At 42.0% G+C, this 19,836-nt stretch overlaps 1 protein-coding gene across 1 annotated transcript in view; it reads right to left on the reverse strand.

Annotated features, from left to right (window-relative positions):
- Positions 1-1,162: 1,162 nt before the first annotated feature.
- The window catches only part of LOC114449301 (ephrin type-A receptor 3-like), a 68,910-nt gene continuing 50,236 nt past the window's right edge, over positions 1,163-19,836 (reverse strand). Inside the window, exons 11-19 of the mRNA XM_028426821.1 lie at positions 15,871-15,938; positions 15,208-15,333; positions 14,844-15,029; positions 8,856-8,917; positions 5,938-6,147; positions 4,361-4,510; positions 4,032-4,225; positions 2,961-3,101; positions 1,163-2,737 (exon numbers count right to left, since the gene is read on the reverse strand). Coding sequence (XP_028282622.1) covers positions 2,638-2,737; positions 2,961-3,101; positions 4,032-4,225; positions 4,361-4,510; positions 5,938-6,147; positions 8,856-8,917; positions 14,844-15,029; positions 15,208-15,333; positions 15,871-15,938 — 1,237 coding nt within the window. The 3' untranslated portion in view covers positions 1,163-2,637. The remainder of the gene's footprint in view (positions 2,738-2,960; positions 3,102-4,031; positions 4,226-4,360; positions 4,511-5,937; positions 6,148-8,855; positions 8,918-14,843; positions 15,030-15,207; positions 15,334-15,870; positions 15,939-19,836) is intronic.

The following is a 19,836-nucleotide window of genomic DNA, read 5'->3' on the forward strand; positions in this document are numbered from 1 at the left end:
ATCTTTTTGTCTATACTTAAAGGAATCAAAGTGGCGGTGCTGCTGGAGGGCCTTCAGGATGTAACAAAACTAGGCTGTTGATGTGAGGTCACCTTAAGAACACAGATAAATACTACCTGTACTGTATATACATGTTACTCTTAGAATCACCTCTGTGGGGCCACAGAAAAGAACAATAGCTCAGTAAATAAGGCATCTGAAAGGTCAGCGGTCAAGGGTGGGCCGCTAGAGTGTAATTATAGAGTTAGCAAGAGTAGAATGAACTGCTTTGAATTTTTATCTGTGGTTTAAGTAGCAATCATTGGGAAAAATTAATCTCTAGATAATTTCAGTGTAAACTTCCTTTACCATTTGGATTGAGTTTGACTAGTTTTGAAACAACTGGGATGAAAAATGACACCTTGTAGTTAAATCTGCTGCACTTGTTGGCTAATTCTACCACAGACCTTTAGGGCAGCAGCCCTAAAGTGTCATAGGAGGTAAACACAGGTGTGATCACTTTGTCTATGATCCATATCTACATATGAATGTAAACTTGTAGGCATGAAACAAGCTGCATGTGCATCCTGTTTCAGGTCCAAATATCAGATTTTAGAACCTGTCGCCAAACTTTAGCTTTAATAATTGAGTCTAGGTCCAGATATTATTGCCAAGCGTAGGGAGGGGAAAGCAAGTATAAATCTGATCTGTTGTGTGCAGAGACAAAAAGTGCATGTGATTGCTGTGGATATGCAAATAAAGCCAGTGTATTGAGTAAAGTCCATTCTACTCATTCTAACGCTATAGTAGAAACTGCAGTCACTGTTAACCTGTCAATCAAAGCTGAAGCTTTGCAGCATGCTACATTCCTTTGTTCAGACCAACGTATCACTGTCCCTCACTTTTCTCCTGTATTACCCGCCCCTGAACGAGTATTTCAGAAATCTCTTTTTCACAATAAAAGTACATCATAGTTATCATCATCATCATCATCATCATCATTACAAACATTCTAACATTGGAAATCAACACTGTACATATTTTACACTATGATACAATCATATATACTGTACTTTATGCCACTGTTGGTCCTATAGAGTACCACACATACTAAAACTGGGTTTGGGAACACACTAAAAGCAGGTTCAGTGCCAGTAATACAGTGTACACAAAGAGGGTCCCTTCATATTTACTGTGCGACTACTGTGATAAGCAGCAGTTTCCTCCTTATACGGGAATCCACCAATTGTATTTGCTTCTTCTTGTAAACATTATATTGTAAATTTGTTGGTTTGAAGTTAGGGATGGTCTGAATAGGCTGGCATGACTGATAACAAGAAAGTGAGACAGTGTGGTACTTTTTTTTTAACCAAAATGTACCCTGTTGGCTAAAAAAATTAACACTGCACATATTTAATCTTGCTGAAAAGGGTCCAGTCTATTGCTTCTTTTCATCAAGCAGACTATTTAAAACAAAAAAACAGAAACACTGCAATTATTTTGACTGGCCTTGTGTAACCATTCAGCCATGGGAACTGATGAAAGCAAAGCAGAACAATTTGAATGGCAGTATGTGGTCCAAATGAACATTTCAAGGTTTCTGTACATGGCACAACAGTGTTAACTCTATCCTGACCTTTGCATCACTTTTGCTCTAAACACTACACTATAACTTTCTCGACACACCTGAAACACAGGAAGGCAGACTTTATTAGGGCTGAGATACTCCCGACAACATCATACTGTGACGGACAATGTTGTTTGGAAAAGACTGTGGAAGAGTTATGTTATCTCTGTGCTAGCTTAAGCAGTGTCTCTGTCAGTTACAGCAAACCAGACTGGCGAACACGCACTGGATCTAGTTAGCTATGGAAGTGTGTCTGAGAGCAGTTGCTAAGGAAGCCCTTGTTCTGTTCAAATGCACTGAACAAATCATCCTGTCATCGCTAAAATCTACATCCCTCTCTATCTCTAGGTCCATTTTTTTTCTCTTCCCCCTTGTCCCCACACATTCATGTCATCCAGAATCTCTTTTCATTCATTGGCTTCCTGCAATGGAAGGGCGTATACATGTACTATTGGGAATAACTCCTGTTAAAATTGAGCAATATATACCTCACCACCAATACAAACGTTAGGTCCATCTCTATGGTTGTGGGACACACAGCCCATATAAACATATATCTACACATATACATATCTTATGACCCTTTTTAAACCCTTCACTGTGAAACTGAAAATAAACAAATGGAAGTAAAAACCAACTGTACACCTCACAGACAGTGATGATAATTATATTCTAATTTATTTTTTTGTCATTCTTTTGTTGAGTCTTTTTTTATCTTTTCATTGAGTTGATATGATGTGAAATGGTCAAAATGTGGCCTCTTGTTGTTGTGTCTCTGTTGCTCCATTATGGTGATTGTGTTTCTAGGACTTTGTGTTGCTAAAGCCAGTAGTGTCCATCAAAGATGGGAAGATGGGGAAACTGCGAGAAGGTGAAGGAGTCAAGCGTCCATGTTGTCTCCGTCTCAGTGTGTGTCTCAAAATCGATGGAGGCCCCGAGCACAGAGTATCCAATAAAACTCCATTTCAGTGGGAAAAAAACTCTTCAAATCCAGTTTGACTCAGTCTCACTGCGTGTTTATGTGGAAACTGTTATACTTGGACTTGTGTCCCCTGGGTCTGCAGGCTCTGCACGCTGGACAGAATCTTCTTCTGGTGACCGGCCAGCGTCACTCCCATCTTAGCCAGTTCGCTGGATGGAAAAAAATACAGACAGAATATATTATATATTATAAGGCTCTAAAAGAAAAAAAAGTAAAAGATGCCAAGCAGCTGCAGCAGTGACATATCCAACATACTTGTGTAAATCCTTGTCTTTAATTTAACTCTGAAGTGGAATGTAATACACCTCTCACTGAAAACCTTGACCTTTTGAGTGTTTCGTTTAACTGAAATGAGACACCGCACGTCTGTACCTGACACTGATGTAGAGAATAGAATCCAAGCTGACGTATCCACTGCTGGAAAAGTTCTCCTTATACTGGCCCATCTTGATGGCATCCAACCACTCATCCACCGTGCTCACACTGAACTCTGGGGTGGATGGGTCCTCCCTGCTGAGATATAAAGCACACATCAAGTCAAAAGCTGATGGGAAATATAAGTCTTTTTTTGGACATTCATAATCTGCATTTTGCAACACCGTGACAGCCTCAAATCCTCTGTGAAAAGAAAACAAACTCTGAACTTTAAACCTATCATTAGTGGGTAAGTATGATTAATGGTTCCTCGTCTGTTGACTCCCTTCAGTGCAATGCACATGGTTTTACTCGCAAAACCCTCTGACTCACTTCCTTTCCTTATAAATTGTTATAAATGATCTATGAGTTTATTTATTTGCTCAAACTTAGAAGAATAATTTCTCTTTCTTTTCATCTGCATATGACAACTCTGCTACAAGACGCGTATATGAGGCTGTTCTTTCTGGTCACGTTGTTTACTGAGTCCGCTGTGTGACTGTCGTACTTTAGAGCTTCTTTTCTTTGAAGTTATGCTGGGATTTGTGTCGGCACAACAGTGTTAACTCTATCCTGACCTTTGCATCACTTTTGCTCTAAACACTACACTATAACTTTCTCGACACACCTGAAACACAGGAAGGCAGACTTTATTAGGGCTGAGATACTCCCGACAACATCATACTGTGACGGACAATGTAGAGCTTCTTTTCTTTGAAGTTATGCTGGGATTTGTGTCGGGCTTGAAACATCTGTATGCCGTTCTGATTGTGAGCAGCAGCAAAGTGCCTCAAGTGTAAAATGTAAATGTTAAAATAATGATATTCTGTAAATGCATGAAATACAAGTGGGGGGTTGGGGCAGACTAAACTAAACGTGAGACTATGGATACACCAACATACAGCTCTACATCCTTACCATTTCAAACTGTTTTACCACCAATAAGTACGCTTAATAGCATTCAATATGTTTATTCCAATCATCTAGAGACTACATGTGTAAATTACTTTAAAGCTTTCTCCCACTGACCCTTCTGAGCTGTTGGCCAGCTCTCTGAGACTGGCAGGATTCCTGATGAGCTTGTCCAGGATTGTAACAATCTGTCCAAACTTTGGCCTGTCGCTGCGCCCCTTCTCCCAGCAATCCAACATGAGCTGGTGCAGCACCACAGGACAGTCCATGGGAGCAGGAAGACGGTAGCCCTCATCTATTGCTTTGATCACCTACAGTGGGAGAGAACATCAAGTTTAATGATCAATACTACACGGGTAAATAAACATATCTGTGCGGATTCATGTTCATAGTAAACAACTGTAAGTGATAATTACAGCACAACTGAGACATGATCAATGACTCACATCCTGATTGGACATCTCCCAGTAGGGCCTCTCTCCATATGAAATCACCTCCCACATCACGATACCGTAGCTCCACACATCACTGGCTGAGGTGAACTTCCTGTAGGCTATGGCTTCAGGAGCTGTCCACCTGATTGGGATCTTCCCTCCCTGCAAATGGCACAAAACATACACAACACCATCACTGTTAAGGTTCATAGGCAGTTGCTGCTGAATGTACCCGGATGTTAATGGATTATACTGAGGTTTTGTCCTGTGTGAAAGAGGCCTATTAGTGTAAATACGGAGAGGCTGTTAAAAACCCAAACACAGTGTCAGAATATCAGGTCCTAGCTACAAAAAAGCTTGGATCAGTGCTGCATTAAACAACTTGACCTAACAGCAGCCCTCTTTAATATGGGTTACATTTGCTTTCTTAGTTGTTCCTGCGCTTCTCTTTGTTCTGCATTTTTCTGCCTTTGTTGTTGAGGCACAGATCAAAATAATTCTATATAGCCCACTGTATAGACACAATAAGATACCCCCAACCTGTCTTTTTCACTCAGTCAGACACTTACACACGAACACACACACATTGTACCTCTATAGGCTCACCAGCTTTTTAACATGCGGCAGCTGCCTCTGCACCACCTAGCATTCCCCCCTCTGCTTGTTCAAAGTCAAATAAAAGACAAAGCTGCCAAGTCACTCGGCACTGTACTTTTGTTTCCACCACCCCCTGTCCACCCCTACCCCATCTTCTTTTTTTCTCTAAACTCCTCTCACTGGATCTTCCTCCTGACTTCCTTTATTCTCCCTCCCTGGATCTTAGTCTTATTTGATATCCCCCCCCCTCTCTCTCTCTCTCTCTCTCTCTCTCTCTCTCTGTATTCCCCATCTCCGCCTTGGCCTCTACAATCCTCCCACCCCCTTTGCCTGCAGCTCTCCATCTAGGTCTCCTGACATCAGTAGGAGTTTGTCTGTGATTCCAATAGAGCAGTCAGCAGCTGATACACTTCTCCCAGGGCAATGCTAATGCCATATTAAAAATAACATCCCCAACACTTCCTATGAATATGAATAATGCCATCTCCTTGTGGACATTTTAGACGAGTTACTCCGCAGTGGTTTTACCCATCGATGTTCGAGTTTCTTCACTCTGAGCTCTGTGAGAGGATGTTGATGCTAACAAAGATATTTCTGATTTGACTATACAGAGGCAAAAATATCAATATGAGAGAGAAATATTATTCTATTTAAATGTGACATGCAAGAGCAAAAAAAAGTACAGAGCCAGCACAAATGCATAAATACAACTGCACTTCCTTTCTTTCTCTTCCTGGTTCTTGTTAACTGGTGGCACACGTCATTTTGTGGCTTGTGTTTGTTCTTCTCTTAGTTTGGGGTTTTGCAGGTCAGCTGCATATTTCATTAGATCAAATTATCTGCATATATCTGTTTAACTGGCTGCGGCTGCTTCTAGGCTCTCGTTGGATCAAATCTCTTTATGTGAAAATTAATTTATGCCCATCTGGTGGATGAACTGTTATTGAAGGCATGTATTTATGACAGCTACAGATTGTAAGTGTGTGTCTTACCCTTGTAGTGTAGGCGGCCTCTGGGTCGTCCTCCAGAACTCGGCTCAGGCCAAAGTCAGACACCTTACACACCAGGTTGCTGTTGACCAGAATGTTCCGAGCGGCCAGGTCTCTGTGAACGTAGCTCATGTCTGACAGGTACTTCATACCTGAGGCGATGCCACGCAGCATGCCGACCAGCTGGATCACTGTGAACTGCCCGTCATGTTTCTGGAATGAAAGACAAGGAGAAAGATGAATTAATGCTTAGTATAAGGGCGCACAACAGGCTGCTGTGATTAGGATTGGGTCCTTTGACAACTTCAACTGGAAGCAAAGGTTTGAGCCAGGATTCATGCAACCGTGTTGGCAGAAGTCCACACTTTGGAATCCCCTTTAGCCCCTGCTAACCCTACACTTTGAACTCTCTGTGGAGGCTCACAAGCTGAAGATTCATTTCTTCTTCCAGGAATCAACTGAGGATCATAAAGAAATCCCACATGAAGAGGACTGGATCTGACAGCGCAGACAAAACTTTCCTCTCTGACACTGACCGTGCGCCCATGTGAAGCTGAAGATTTCAGACTTGAGCTGTCTTTGGCAGAGAGTGCAGCCTGTTGATCGATGATGGTCCAGCTCACCTTCCTCTGCCAATTATTTCTGCCCAGGGCCAACGGTCCCCGTTAAAAAGCCATTCATGTTATCAGTCACCCTCTCTCCTTTATATCATTTCTCCTTCCTCTGTCTCTTTGGTCTCCCCATCCATCTCTGTCCCTTCTCAGCCTGCGTATCAGAGACAGAACTCTGTAATACTTTGAGTCCATCTCCATCTATCTATCTTCCTTCACTTTTCTGCATTTGCCCCCCCCCCCCCCTCCATTTTCCTTTGGTTTTCTTTCTCTCGCTCTCCCTCCCTTGGCAGCTGTGGAGTAAGTTAATTAGCTGGTGGTTTTGTGAGATACTGATTGATTGGACTGTCTAACAAACCTACAGACTTCCTCTATCAATCTGCCCACCACGTTGCATTGCCAGGAAGAAGGAAGAAGGGTGGGCAGGGCAGGGAATAGGGAGAAGAGACAAATGCAGGGCAGAAAGGTGAGACGGAAAAAGATCATTTTTGGCAAACTTTTACTACATTTCATTTTTCTTTTGTGTCAGTTTCGTGGGTAGGTTTTGTCCCTTTTAATCATTGAGACCCTAATATGATGGAAAAGCAGTCCAAATTCTATAATTATCATTTATTACAAAGTACAGGAAAAAACTGGGAGAACACTGGTTTTGTTATTTCAGAGGGAGAGCTGCTAATGAATGGTCGGCATAATTAAAGACACATATGGAGGCCAGATGCAAGGATGAGCTGTAAAAACCATAAAAGCAATTCCTTAATTATAGTCACTGCGGATATTTTTTTACGGCCCTCATTACAATACATGGTGATACACAAAACATGCTAGTACATGCTAGTTTGTGGTTGCCTGTGTGTTCGTTTCAGGACATTATGCTTTACCTGTTTTTTTTTATCTGTCATTTCAGTCTTGCTGATGGGATTGCTGTCTACTTAGCGATGGGCCTATCATCGCAGCCTTAATGGCTGTGGAGCACTGCAGTGATTTTACTGGCTGACAAACAACCCTGAATATGAATCAGGGGGATGTTGAACATGCAGCGCTGCACTGCTCCATCCATCTCTGTACGCACAACCAAATTAAAGGCTCATCAGCTAAATCAATACAAAGTTTGCACCATATGCATCTTTGGCAATCAGGTTCTTAAATACATTTCAGTGTTTGTAATTAACACTTGAAACACTGTTTAATTAACTGTTTAATTTTACATATCTGCAGGTTTGTAAAAGGATATCTAGAAGGAATAATTGTTTAAACATCAGCTTATCATCACCTTGGATCACCTTTAGAAGAATTGCCTTGAAGTGGCTGCCTCTTCTTTTCATAATGTCTATTTTAATAACAAAGTAACACCTCCACAGCCTTCCTTTGATTTTCAAATTGTCTCACTGATAAGAAGCTCAGCAATAAACTTCATGCAGTTCTTACCACAGTGATGCTCCACATGGATTTAAACACTGTGTTACTCTCTCCCACACATCTTACACATGCATGATCAGCATACTAAATACCATTTTTAATATTTCTGCCAGCTATATTCCAATGAGGCTGATTCCTTGTACACATTAATGATATCTCTGCATTGTAGTCTATATTACTTTCTTGTGTTACATTTCATTTGGAGCTGTTCATTTGTATGTGTCCTGACAAAGCAAATGTTGCACACACAGCAATACACTGTCTTTGTTTTATTGCACATTTGTCAGCAGTATAATGCAGTTTTCTATCCTGGGATTAGGAGACTAAGTGCAGTTTATAGTCTTAACAATGCAGGGACCATACACTACACCTAACAAATCTCTCTACCCCCTTATACGGTGCAGCCTGATGTCCTATGAATATGGTGTTTAGGTGGCTATGTGCCCTCCATTGTCCCAAGTGAACCGTTATAATACCGAATAAGGATTCATCATCTTGATGATGACAAAAGAATTGCATAGAGGCATGTTGTAGATGGTAGAAGTTGCCTTATAGCATGTGATGGGTAGAACTCAAAAGGTCTCCTTGGTGAGAGCTATTTTTTTTGTCTTTTTTGCTTCTGTTTACTTTTTAGGTCTTTATTGATCATGATTTACAAAACATGTAGTCTTTGTAGCTGTAAGTCTCAGTCCTTGGTGGACACAGCTTTGAAACATGAAAGACAATGTGAGTCAGGTATCATACATACACTGTTGTCAGTAGAATTTGGCCTCAGGTAAAGCAGTTTTGCTGAAATCAACTTTAAAATTTCAAATTTCTGTATGGCCTTCATAAAGACCTGTGACCCCATCCTTAGTAGTTATGTCTGCTTCTTCCAGCTGAGCCATGACTCACCTTGAGGAAAGTGTCCAGAGACCCATTTTCCATGAACTCTGTAATGATCATCACTGGCTTACCTATGGAGGCACACAACAAAGCGGCTGTTAGTAATGTAGGGTTACAAGGAAGAAAAACACAAACTATAAAGAGATGAGGACAGAGAGGAAGCAGAGTCCACAGCTGTGACCAGCCCCGCTCTCCGTCTCTCTGCCTCTCTCTGGGGGATAACATGGCATGTCGTCATCAGTCACACTGACAGCTTCTAATCAGCCCTCTCCATAAACGCCAGGAGATAATTAGAATAGACCAATCCACCAGAATATGTGTGTGTGTGTGTGTAAGAGGGCCTCCTGAGATCTCATGAATACTAATCAGCCTCAAGGGAAGGGGGTTGTGGTTGGATCGCTATGCACCTGCACCTGCAATACTGTGTGTGTGATGAAGGGGTGGCTGACTGACAGGCCATGTGCACTATGGACCTCTGCATGGCATCTGGTGGGCCTTTACAAATGATTAACAAAGTACCAGCAATCACATGTACACACAGACACACACTCACACACACCAAATACAGCAGTACTCCCATGGTACCACCCCCTACGGCTGAGCTGTGCCAGTCACAAACAATCACAAACACACAAGTGCTGCTACAGCTGAACGTGTGTGTGTGTGTGTATGTGTGTTGTAAACACATGTCAGCTGTGATGAATAGGTCACATTTCCCAAATCAGAGCTCAGAGATGGTGGGTAAAAACCAGGGGGAGAGATAAAGACAGCATGACAGAGGTCTGGACAGAGTGTTTGTCCTATAGAAGTTTTAGAAAAAAAATAAAAAAGGATTTATTTTACAAAAATGTAAAATCGAAAAATCCCAGAGGAGCTCATTGAAACTTAGCAGAGCTGGTCATACTGTACGCCTTTCTTCTGGGAAGATAAGGAATGAAGAGAGGGAAGGAAGGCGAGGAGGAGGGGGAGGTAATGACAAGAATGGAAAATAAAGGAGGGGAAATGAAAGGTGAGAAGGAGACAATGACAGCAGAGGAGAAGAAGATAGGAGGAGAAGAGAGGACAGGAGAGGAGGTATGCTGGTGGGAGGAGGGGTCAATAGCTTGTCATGGAAAAGCAAGAACAACACCACTGAGACCTACAGTAAGATTGTAGGTAAAGACAGCAATACATCACCTTAAATGAATTCACTATCTCACTGCAGCAAACACCCACACACACACATATACACACAACACACAAAAACAGTCGCCTGGTCTCTGGTGGTGGTGTCTTCTTTGACAGTAACATTAGTCTCAGGGATAAAAGTGAAAGAGAATTGGATTTTCTTCTGCTGGGGGTGAGGACTGCTGGTCACATTTATCTCCACACGGGGCCTGGTTTGTGTGTGGTGTATTGCTGTGTGTGTGTGTGTGAGAGAGAGAGAGAGGTGGTTTTAGGGCATGGCAGGTGGGGCGAAATGGCACGATGAAGGCCTGATTTCAGCTCAGATGAGAGGTGGAAAGTGTGTGTGTGTGCACGCGTCTGTTTCAGTAGCGAATAAGGCAGTTAATGGGACTGATCCTGACATAAAGGAGGTCTGAACTCTTCACAGCCGTCTGTCCGCCTGGGTGCACGTGTGTGTGTGTGTGTGTGCTCGGTTGTGTATTAAAACATGTGAATGTGAATCACACACGTATGTTATTTAATGACAGGTGCTCAGGCATATAAATGTCATATCCTACAGTAGACAGCCATGAAATGAAAAAAGAGCTACAGAAACTACCCCTGAAAACCAATTGTGTGTGTGTGTGTGTGTGTGTGTGTGTGTGTGCACGCACATATATGTTACCAGTAAAGAAGGATTGCTTTCAGGTTCATGTTGTTACATACATTCAGGAGAGAAGCCCAATGAAAAGCATTCATTCTGTTGTTTCGCTTACAGAACCATGTGAACACACACACACAGTACAATCTCTACCATCATAACCCTCTTCTGGGCACCTGCCATACAGACTTATCCCTGTAACTGTGAAAGATAACAGAGGTTACCAATAAACCCGACCGCACGCACCCTCATGTTGTATATTAGCTCATTTCATCTCTTTTTGTCAGGTGGCTGCACAAACACACACACTCAACCACACAATGAATCCCTTTCACTTCTTGTAGCAACTTCATCACATGTCATTCACACTTCAAACAGACACACACGCTCTCCAGCTCATCGTCGTGCTCCTCTCTACCAAACATTCGCGGCCTCTCCTCAATTTCCTCCTGAAAGCACATAATTAACTAATCACATTCATATTCATTCGAATTTATTATCATTCATCGGCTGCAGAAATAACACAGCCAGTCGTGGAGCTAAAAGCACCTTCCAGTGTACGTGTGTGTGTGTGTAGATTGGGTATTGATGTTCTGCCAGGTGAAATGTGTTATGGAATGGATCAGAAAGTAGTTTGCCCTTTTTTACAGCACTTTATTAAGTGAAAGTCGAAAGTGTTTTTTTCTGCTCTCAGGATATACTTAGGATCATTTAGGCCTTTGTGTGTGTGTGTGAATTTGTGAATAGCTGCGTGTGTCTCAAAGTAATAGAGACTGCCTATATGCAGTGTGTCTGGTAAATTTCATTATCAGAGGGTGTTACTGTGTGGTGTGAGCATAAACCACAGTGAGAGACTTTGTATACATTTGGACAATTGCATTACGAGTAGCTATCTGTGTGTGTGTGCCAATGGGATGAATTACCACATTATTGAATGAGACGGCCCAAGGTACAAATGAGAAAATGAAATAACTGCTGTATTGATTAATGTTAAGGGTCCGGACTAAATGATACAATGCTTTTAACACAGGACAGATCTCTGTTCTGGGAAGCGCTACGTGAGGAGGCTGAAGCAGGCAGTGCATAGAAACAAACGGACAGAAACTCAATAACCTTATCTCCTCTCTTCACCTCTCCTCCTCCCTCTTCACTCTCTCATTTCCTCACATTTGTCTCCTCAGCATCTCTCTCCTTTTCCCCTTAAAATCTCTTCACCTTCATTTATTCTCTCCACTCATTTCCTCGCATCCTATCTCATCCATCCATGCCCTCTTCTTCTTCTTCTTCTTCTTTTTCTCCCTTGCATTCCACTTCTATTGTCACCTTTCCCCTACTTCTCCTTCCCTCATTTGTCCATGAAAAGTCCAATCCTCAAATCTGCATACATATTCAACGCATGAATACTTTGACAGGAAATATTGAAACACTTATTGTTGAGCGCACAAAGACACACAGTGAAAACTAATCACTAGTTTCTTCAAACAGAAGACGGGAGGAAAAAATGTGCTGCTTTTCTAGTTTTAACAGCACCTTTGTGGAGCACCCTTTCTGTGTGTGTGTGTGTGTGAAAATATGTGTGTCAGATGAAATGGAAGATCGGTAATTGAGGGTTTTCCAAATGAGCCGATTGTTGCAGCGATTGTAAAACACATAAAAGAAAGACGGATAAAATGAGGGACGGGGGAGATAAAGGGGCGATAAGGAGATGGAGGGGGTCGTTGGGAGGGGGGAGGAGCGGTGCAGGGTGGAGGGGTGGATGGGATGGGGTGGGGGGAGCAGATTGCTGCACTTTTCTGATGTGTGTGTGGGGAGACAGATAGAGAAAAGAAAGATTTTTTCCCCCCTTTTTCTGAATGTGGCGCCCTAATTAGCATGACAATAGCAACAATCAGGTGACAGACAGCAGAGTAGGTTATTAAAGTCGCACGTGGCAGCGGTGGAAGGCTTATGAGGTTTTATACAGAGAACACAAACACACACACACGGACAAAAACACACACACATACATATGCTCACAGCAATGAATGAAAACAAGGAATGCAGCAAAATAGGCAGCATGCATATATAATACAAAATTACTACAACCATTAATACTACACCAGCTTTCATTTTTACAGCTGTACTCCCATCACTATACACCTTTGCAGGTGCAAATGTAGATGCATGAGTATAGGGAAATGTGCATCAACACCTCTAAAATAAAAACACCATAAATATTAAAGTAGATCTTTATAAGTGCAGTAATTTTTTTTTTTAATTATTATATGCTTTCTACCACTGTTAATATTACAGCTGTAACTTTATACCACCACAGCTACTTCAGCTACTGCTGACGCCACAACTACTCCTCCCACATCAAACATCAAGCAATTACTCCTACTCCTAAACAACTGAATACTACCACTCCTTCTTCTGAGTCTACCAACCAACCCAATCTGGCACACCTGAGTCCAGAGCAGTCAGGGTCAGCCGGCTTGATTAGACCGAGGGCGATGTGAAGGGACCAGCTGGTGCCGGAGAAAAAGGCCTGAAGGAATTATTGACCCATCTCAACTCTCACCCCTGTGCTCACATACACACACACATCCTGGGCTGTGACCTGTGAAATTACTGCTCCGCTAGTGAGATTTGTTACTGAGGGGCTCTATCAGCTTCTAAATGTGCCGTGAAGACAGGTGATGAGGAGGGAGACACAAAGAAACACATGTACAAGTAGACAAAAAATCAGAAACATATATTTATATTCAAGGAACACAGCAAAGAGTACTTTATTATGTAAAATGAATTACTTGTCAAGTCTGCTGTTTAGCTGTTTCCACTGTCAGCTTCTCTATTGTGAGATTATATTAAGGATTTAGCAGCAGCTCTGGTATTTTTAAATAGAATAGTGAGAGTTACTAAAAAGAAATAATGACATGTCTGTGAGTTACATGTCTGTCATGTCTGGGAGAGAATAGGAGGAAATGAATAAGAAATGCAGTGTGGTCTCATTTGTACTATGCATGCTTCTGAATATTCATGAAGCTAAAACACACATCCAATTAACTTTATGAATTATTAATATTTATCATAAAAGCCTGTGCATATGCATTTGTTCTTTTGTTGCTGGCCTAAGTGCCACTGAGCACCGGCGTGTGGATGGACTCGGGATCTTTGTGTATGTGTGTGAGAGAGAGCGAGGTGAGGGAGGAAAAGCAGAGGTTTATTTGTCTGCCTGCTTGTTTACAATTCTGTTTCTTTGTACCGACTCTCTCCCGCTTCCTTTGGCTTGTCTATAGATCTCTGACAAACATCTGCATAACAAGGTGTCAGAGGAGTGGCACTGAGGAGCGTGAATAGCCTGGGAGAGAGAAGGAAAATCTGAATACGTCCGCACTAATCAGGCTGATATGAAAATGCAATTTACACACTTGTGTTTGGAGATAGTTGTTGCTTCGTCACTTTATAATACTTAAACAGCCAGACTTGACTCCACTTGACACTTTTTTTTGTTTTGTTGTTTACTATCTGAGCATGCAGAAGGCAAACAGTGATCATAATTTAATCAGGTAGTGTCTGTGTACTTTTACATTAAAAAAAAGGGATCGCTAGTAGTCAGTGTGGTCTGAAAAAAGATGTTTAAATCAGCCCTGCTTAGTGTTTACAGACTCAGAGAGAGAGAAAGAGAATACAAGAGGGTGAGGAGAGGAGGGTAGGATTGACTGAGTGAGACAGACAGTGGAAAAAAAAGAGAAAAACGCCGACCCAATGAGAAGATTAGATGGACACTGACTGAGGGGGAGAGCAGGAGAGGGTGAGATAGGGATAAGAGAGCAGGATTAATGGAGAAGAGAGAGAGAGAGATGGAGTGACTGAGAGGGGGGGCAGTGATAACGAATCAGCTATCTTGTTGAACCAGGCCTGTGCCTGTCTCACCTACAAGAACACACACACTCTAATTGCCTAAACACAATCATGTGAAATAAACAAGTGGCCGTTTGAGGGGTGGACGGTCGCATCACATGCACGTACGTCACTACTGTGTTGCCATGGTTATGCAGCTTTATCTGATCCAGGGTCAAATTGTATTTACATCAGCGGCAGCTCTGCTGCGACTCAAACAGGTATGTGACACACAGACACAAATGCAAAGAAGAAAGACAGCACACACACACACCAAACACACACACACGACTTTTGCTGTCACTCACATCTGGTGACGACGCCCTCCAGCCTGATGATGTTGGGGTGGTCAAACTGTCCCATGATAGACGCCTCAGACAGGAAGTCACGTCTCTGTTTGTCAGAGTATCCTGCCTTCAGACTTTTGATGGCCACATAGATCTCCCTCTTCCCCTGCACACGCAGCCGACCACTGCACACCTCCCCGAACTCTCCTACACACACACACACACAAAGGCATGATAAAACTTGCAGTGGGAGATGATAGCTATAATTTCTCAGAAATAAAGAACATTTACATTTTTTTTGAAGCCATATCAAATAAAACACGTTTTAATTTTTTTACAGATTTAGTAATTTAAGTAGCCTACTGATGTTTTACTGCCAACTCACCAGCTCCAATGACTCTCTCGATGCGAATATTGGAAGCATCTATCTCTTTGGCAAAGTCTCTGACAGCCTGGTTTGGGTCTTCGTAGGTGTGAGGATGGATGTAAGTCCTGCTGCCTGGAAGCTTCACTGCACGGGTGGAAACATGTACGAATAGGAAAAAGAAGTCAGCCTCTGTTGTAACCATTTTAATGTAATTTTTAAGTACACTGTAAATCAGTGTTTGACATTTGTGCAGTTTCAATTCCAGTTGAAATGGGAGCGTGGGTCTCTCTATGTTTGAGTGACATTACAAATCATTACATAATGAAAGACAGAGATACTTTGTTAGCAGTGGTGTTAAAATGAGTCATAATTTTAACAGGAACCCACAAGGAGCTTCACTCTGCCAGCGTTTGTGCAAGGAACTGTGAAACAACATGCTTTATTCAGCTGAGGGTGTAGAGACTCATGTTCTGTGGCATCACTGTACATACTGTCATATGTAATAAAGTGTCAGATCTGTATGTGAAGAAACGAGGCGTTGTCACATTTGTGCGGCATTGTTCAGAGTCTTCCTTTGTGTTTGCAGTTTACAACAATAAATAGAGACGGGGAGGTTGATCTGTTGGAGGTGACAGTGAAATGTGGGTTTTTCCACTTGTAACTAGAGTGTGTAGTCCCTACCTCGGCCATGTTGGAATTGCATCTTCTCTTCGTCTGGGTCTTGTTTGGCTTTGATGTATCCACAATGCCTGAAAAAGAAATGTGCAGCTGCATTATGGTTCTGTGCTGTACAGTATATACACTAGAGTAGGACATATATGGAAGTTGAAAGGCAATTACACATATGTGTTTGCAATATTAAATTGATGGTGTTTCCAGGAAACTCCATTCAGTGCATAGCCAATAACTGCTTGTACGAACAACAAGATATTTTATTCGTCTTCCTTTTTCTCTCTTCTGAATAAGACAAGCCTGGAGGAACACAAACTAACTATTCCTATTTTCTTCTGCTTCCAGACAATTCCATCCTTCTCTCAGCTCCTTCAAGCCCGAGGGTTGAGTGAGTAAGTGTCTGTGAATGAGTCACAGATCTATGCATTAAAGCACTCTTCTTTACCCTTCTGGTCCACAGTATTAAAACACACACACACACACACACAACTATGCCCCTTCCATCCCTCTGCACACATGCTAAGATGCCCTGCGGTGTGGGTCAGTCCAATGATCAAGACAAAATATTGGCAAATTGATCAACACAATCCTGCAGTGCAGCTGTGAGGAAGTGTTAAACTCATTCTGTTGTTATTCTGTAGGGGGTGCGGGTGTGTGTGCATGTCTCATATGTGTCGGTATATTTTTTCTTCAAACAGGGCCCTAATCACCCATAACACTGTCTCAGCGATTTACTGCTCCTTTAAATTCAGCTAACATTTTAGGACAAAAACATAAAATCTAAAAGCAGTGTGATATAATGGTTTACTAACCACAACATAAATACAACATGGCCTCCTACCCCAGCCTCACTCTGGGGAGGTTGTAAATGTCTACAGAAGCTGCTTTTTGAGTATTTTTTTGTCATTTTTATTTGTTGGTTAATGATTCTTTAGTTCATTAATTTAATTGGATTTGACCAATAGAGGTTAATGGTTAAAGGTTGTATCTCTTTCTTGCATCCAATCCTTTTTGAGTCTTGTACAGGTAAAGCAGCATCCAGTCAGTTTGTCTGTCCATCATGAGGATAAATTGATTTGGGCTTAGGTCCAGGAGTAACTGGGAATCTGCGGCACAGACAGGATGTGATCTTAGAGAGCAGTGGAGAGGACAGAATGGACCGAAAGTAAGAGCAAGCAAAGATTTCATAAAGAAAAATGAGAGGAGGAAGATAAGGAGGAAAATAATACCAGACAAGAATACAGAGTGGAAAAGAAGAAGCAGCAGGCCAATGTGCTATGACTAAGACTGACTCACAGAGAGTAACAGAAATGGAGAAAAGGTGGGGTTTCGCCAGGCTCAGTAAATCTCAGTCATTTGGTGTTTAATCCTTGTGTTGATTTTACACAGCTGAATGCACGGTAGAACCCAGACATCAATAGGCTGCCTTGGGAATACACACACACACAACCACACATGCATACAGAAGGGTAGAGACTGGTTGTTGGTATTTGTGGATAAAGAGGGGGGGGGGGGCATAATGATCTTTGGAAAGGGGAGTTGGGCCCCACCTGGTTATCAGCTGGGTTCAAGCTAGAACACCAAGGGACTATCATTACCCCCTTGACACACACACACACACACACACACAGTGCGTTGGGGCATGTGTTTAAAACATATGGGGAATGGGGACGTGGGTCACACCTCTGCTTCAACTGTGACAATCCCATGGGGATGTACACACACACACACGCATATGTGAATGTGCTGTGAAACACCCAAACCCATGTTGGACTTCCCCATCACTGCTGGATGGGTTTCTGTGTTAGTGTGTGTGTGTGTGTGTGTCTGATGGGAAATGAACACATTTCCATAGTAATTACAGAGCAACTCATTTCTCCTCTCCAGTTAGAAGTGTCATGAATCATTAGCGCTGCAGTCTTAAACATGGCAGCAAACCTGACATGGCTGTGGCTTTTGTTTTCCCCCGACAGCTGTGTCTGAGTGTGTGTGTTTCAAACTGTTATTTAATACCGTCAACTAAATGTAGCTCACCTGTAGTTCATCTATTAAAGACACTGGAATTGGACTCAGGAGGACAATGTGGAGGTCATTTTTTATGACGTCTAATTTTCTTTTTTTACACTTGACATTTTTCCTGAGTTTTCTCATATAAAAGTGCAACACAGCAGTAATCTAAAAACCTATCTAATCTCACAAAAAAACAATACAGGTCAAGTTCTGAACTGAGACAGTATTTCCAGTGTTTATGTGGCTTTATGTGATTAAATGCATACAAATTAGGTGGGTCAGCCAAGATAACGATGTTGAAAATGTACCTAAAAGACTCATTGTACGCTTTTTATGCTATCATTTGCGGCCACGTGTAAACAATTGGACTACGTTTTGTTTCATGATGCTCTTTTTTCTACTTAAAATATTCTCTTTGCCCTTCAAAAAAATGTTTTCTCTTCCATTGTGTATCTAAGACTGTCCACTGCCAGTGTGAAATGCTTTTACCAAACACATCTCACAGTCTCTACACAGCATCAATACATTATTAACTAAATAATGGTTCTGTTTAGGCAACGTTTCCCTGGTTGATGTTAGGAAAAGATTGCAGTGTGAAATATTAAAAAGGTCAACCCTGCCTTGTTTTAACGGTGTGATACCGTCCTCCTTCTGCATGCTCTTGTCTTTACAGCCCTTTACCCACACAGTGTCCTCATGTCTCTTTTCTCTTTTTAGTAGCTTTTCTTTGCTCCTTTGCTAGTTAGTAGCTTAGATTAGATTGTTTATTTATGTTCAGTAATGGATAGTTTATCAGTTAACAATGTAAATTCGATGCCAAAAGCGTCATGCATGAGCAGCATTGCAGTTTACATTCTGGAAATAAATGTAGTTCTGTGCTAAGACCTGCTTTATTCACATGGCATACCATGTATTGACTGGTTAGGATGCTGAATGTCTGCTACTGCTATAAGAATATGCAACATGACAATATGTACTGAACAGACCTAATCCTGGGCAGGCCCCCTCTGTGCTCCAAACATTATCGCTCACCAAGGGAGGAATCCTTGTTCCATTTAGCTGCTGTCCATCTGCACTATACCTTGCTGCTTTGAGCACTGACTACACATTCCACATGTTCGGCTGTATATTCTTCATGATTTACAGTGCCCACACACCTGCACCAATCATGCAAAAACACACACTTTAATGGACTGCGATATCACTATCGCAGCCAGGTGCTCACCTTCCTTTCTGCCTCTCTGTTCCACTTCAGTGAGGACAACAGGCTATCCCTGTCCTCCAAAGCCACACACTCCACATTTGCATATCAATTTACTTTTTAATATAATACTCTGTCACTCGAGACCCATTTGTCATTCTGCTAGCAAGCTTCCACCTTCATAGAACTCAATCCATATATTACAGTCACTGTGGCCCCTCCCCCATTTTCCTCTTCTTTCTTCCTCTCCATGGTTGGCCTTTATCTCTCTGGGGTGTTACATTTTTCCTAATACTTCCTTTAAGTGAAAACATTCTCTTGTCCAATAACCCACATATCCACGCTTTTTGTTGCAATCCATTTATCCTCTCTGAAGAGACTCTGTCGTCTGCTCCGTATGTGGTGTGATGTGCTTTTTTTGTTTTTTTTTTTTCTGCATAGAGAGAATGGACACTATAGGAGCTGAGATGAGGAATAAAGAGAGAGTGAGATGGAAAAAGAGAGTGCTGACAGGCAAGAATGCACAATAGGGGTCCAAGCCTGCATACCAACTAACAAGCAATCAGATGGAGGGGAAGAGCGAGGAGAGATGGGGAGGCAGAATACAAACTTGGAGCTTAATATAAGGAGTGTGGACAGCGGACAGTGTTTGTGCTGCAGCAGCCTGGGATTGAAGGTACAGTGGAAGAGAAAGACAAAGAGCTGAACACAAAAAGCAACAAAGAGCAAATGGAAAAGTGGCGAGTGAAACAAAGAAGGATGGA

The sequence above is a fragment of the Parambassis ranga genome, chromosome 17 (genome assembly GCF_900634625.1).
Source record: "Parambassis ranga chromosome 17, fParRan2.1, whole genome shotgun sequence".
Classification (NCBI taxonomy): Eukaryota; Metazoa; Chordata; class Actinopteri; family Ambassidae; genus Parambassis; species Parambassis ranga.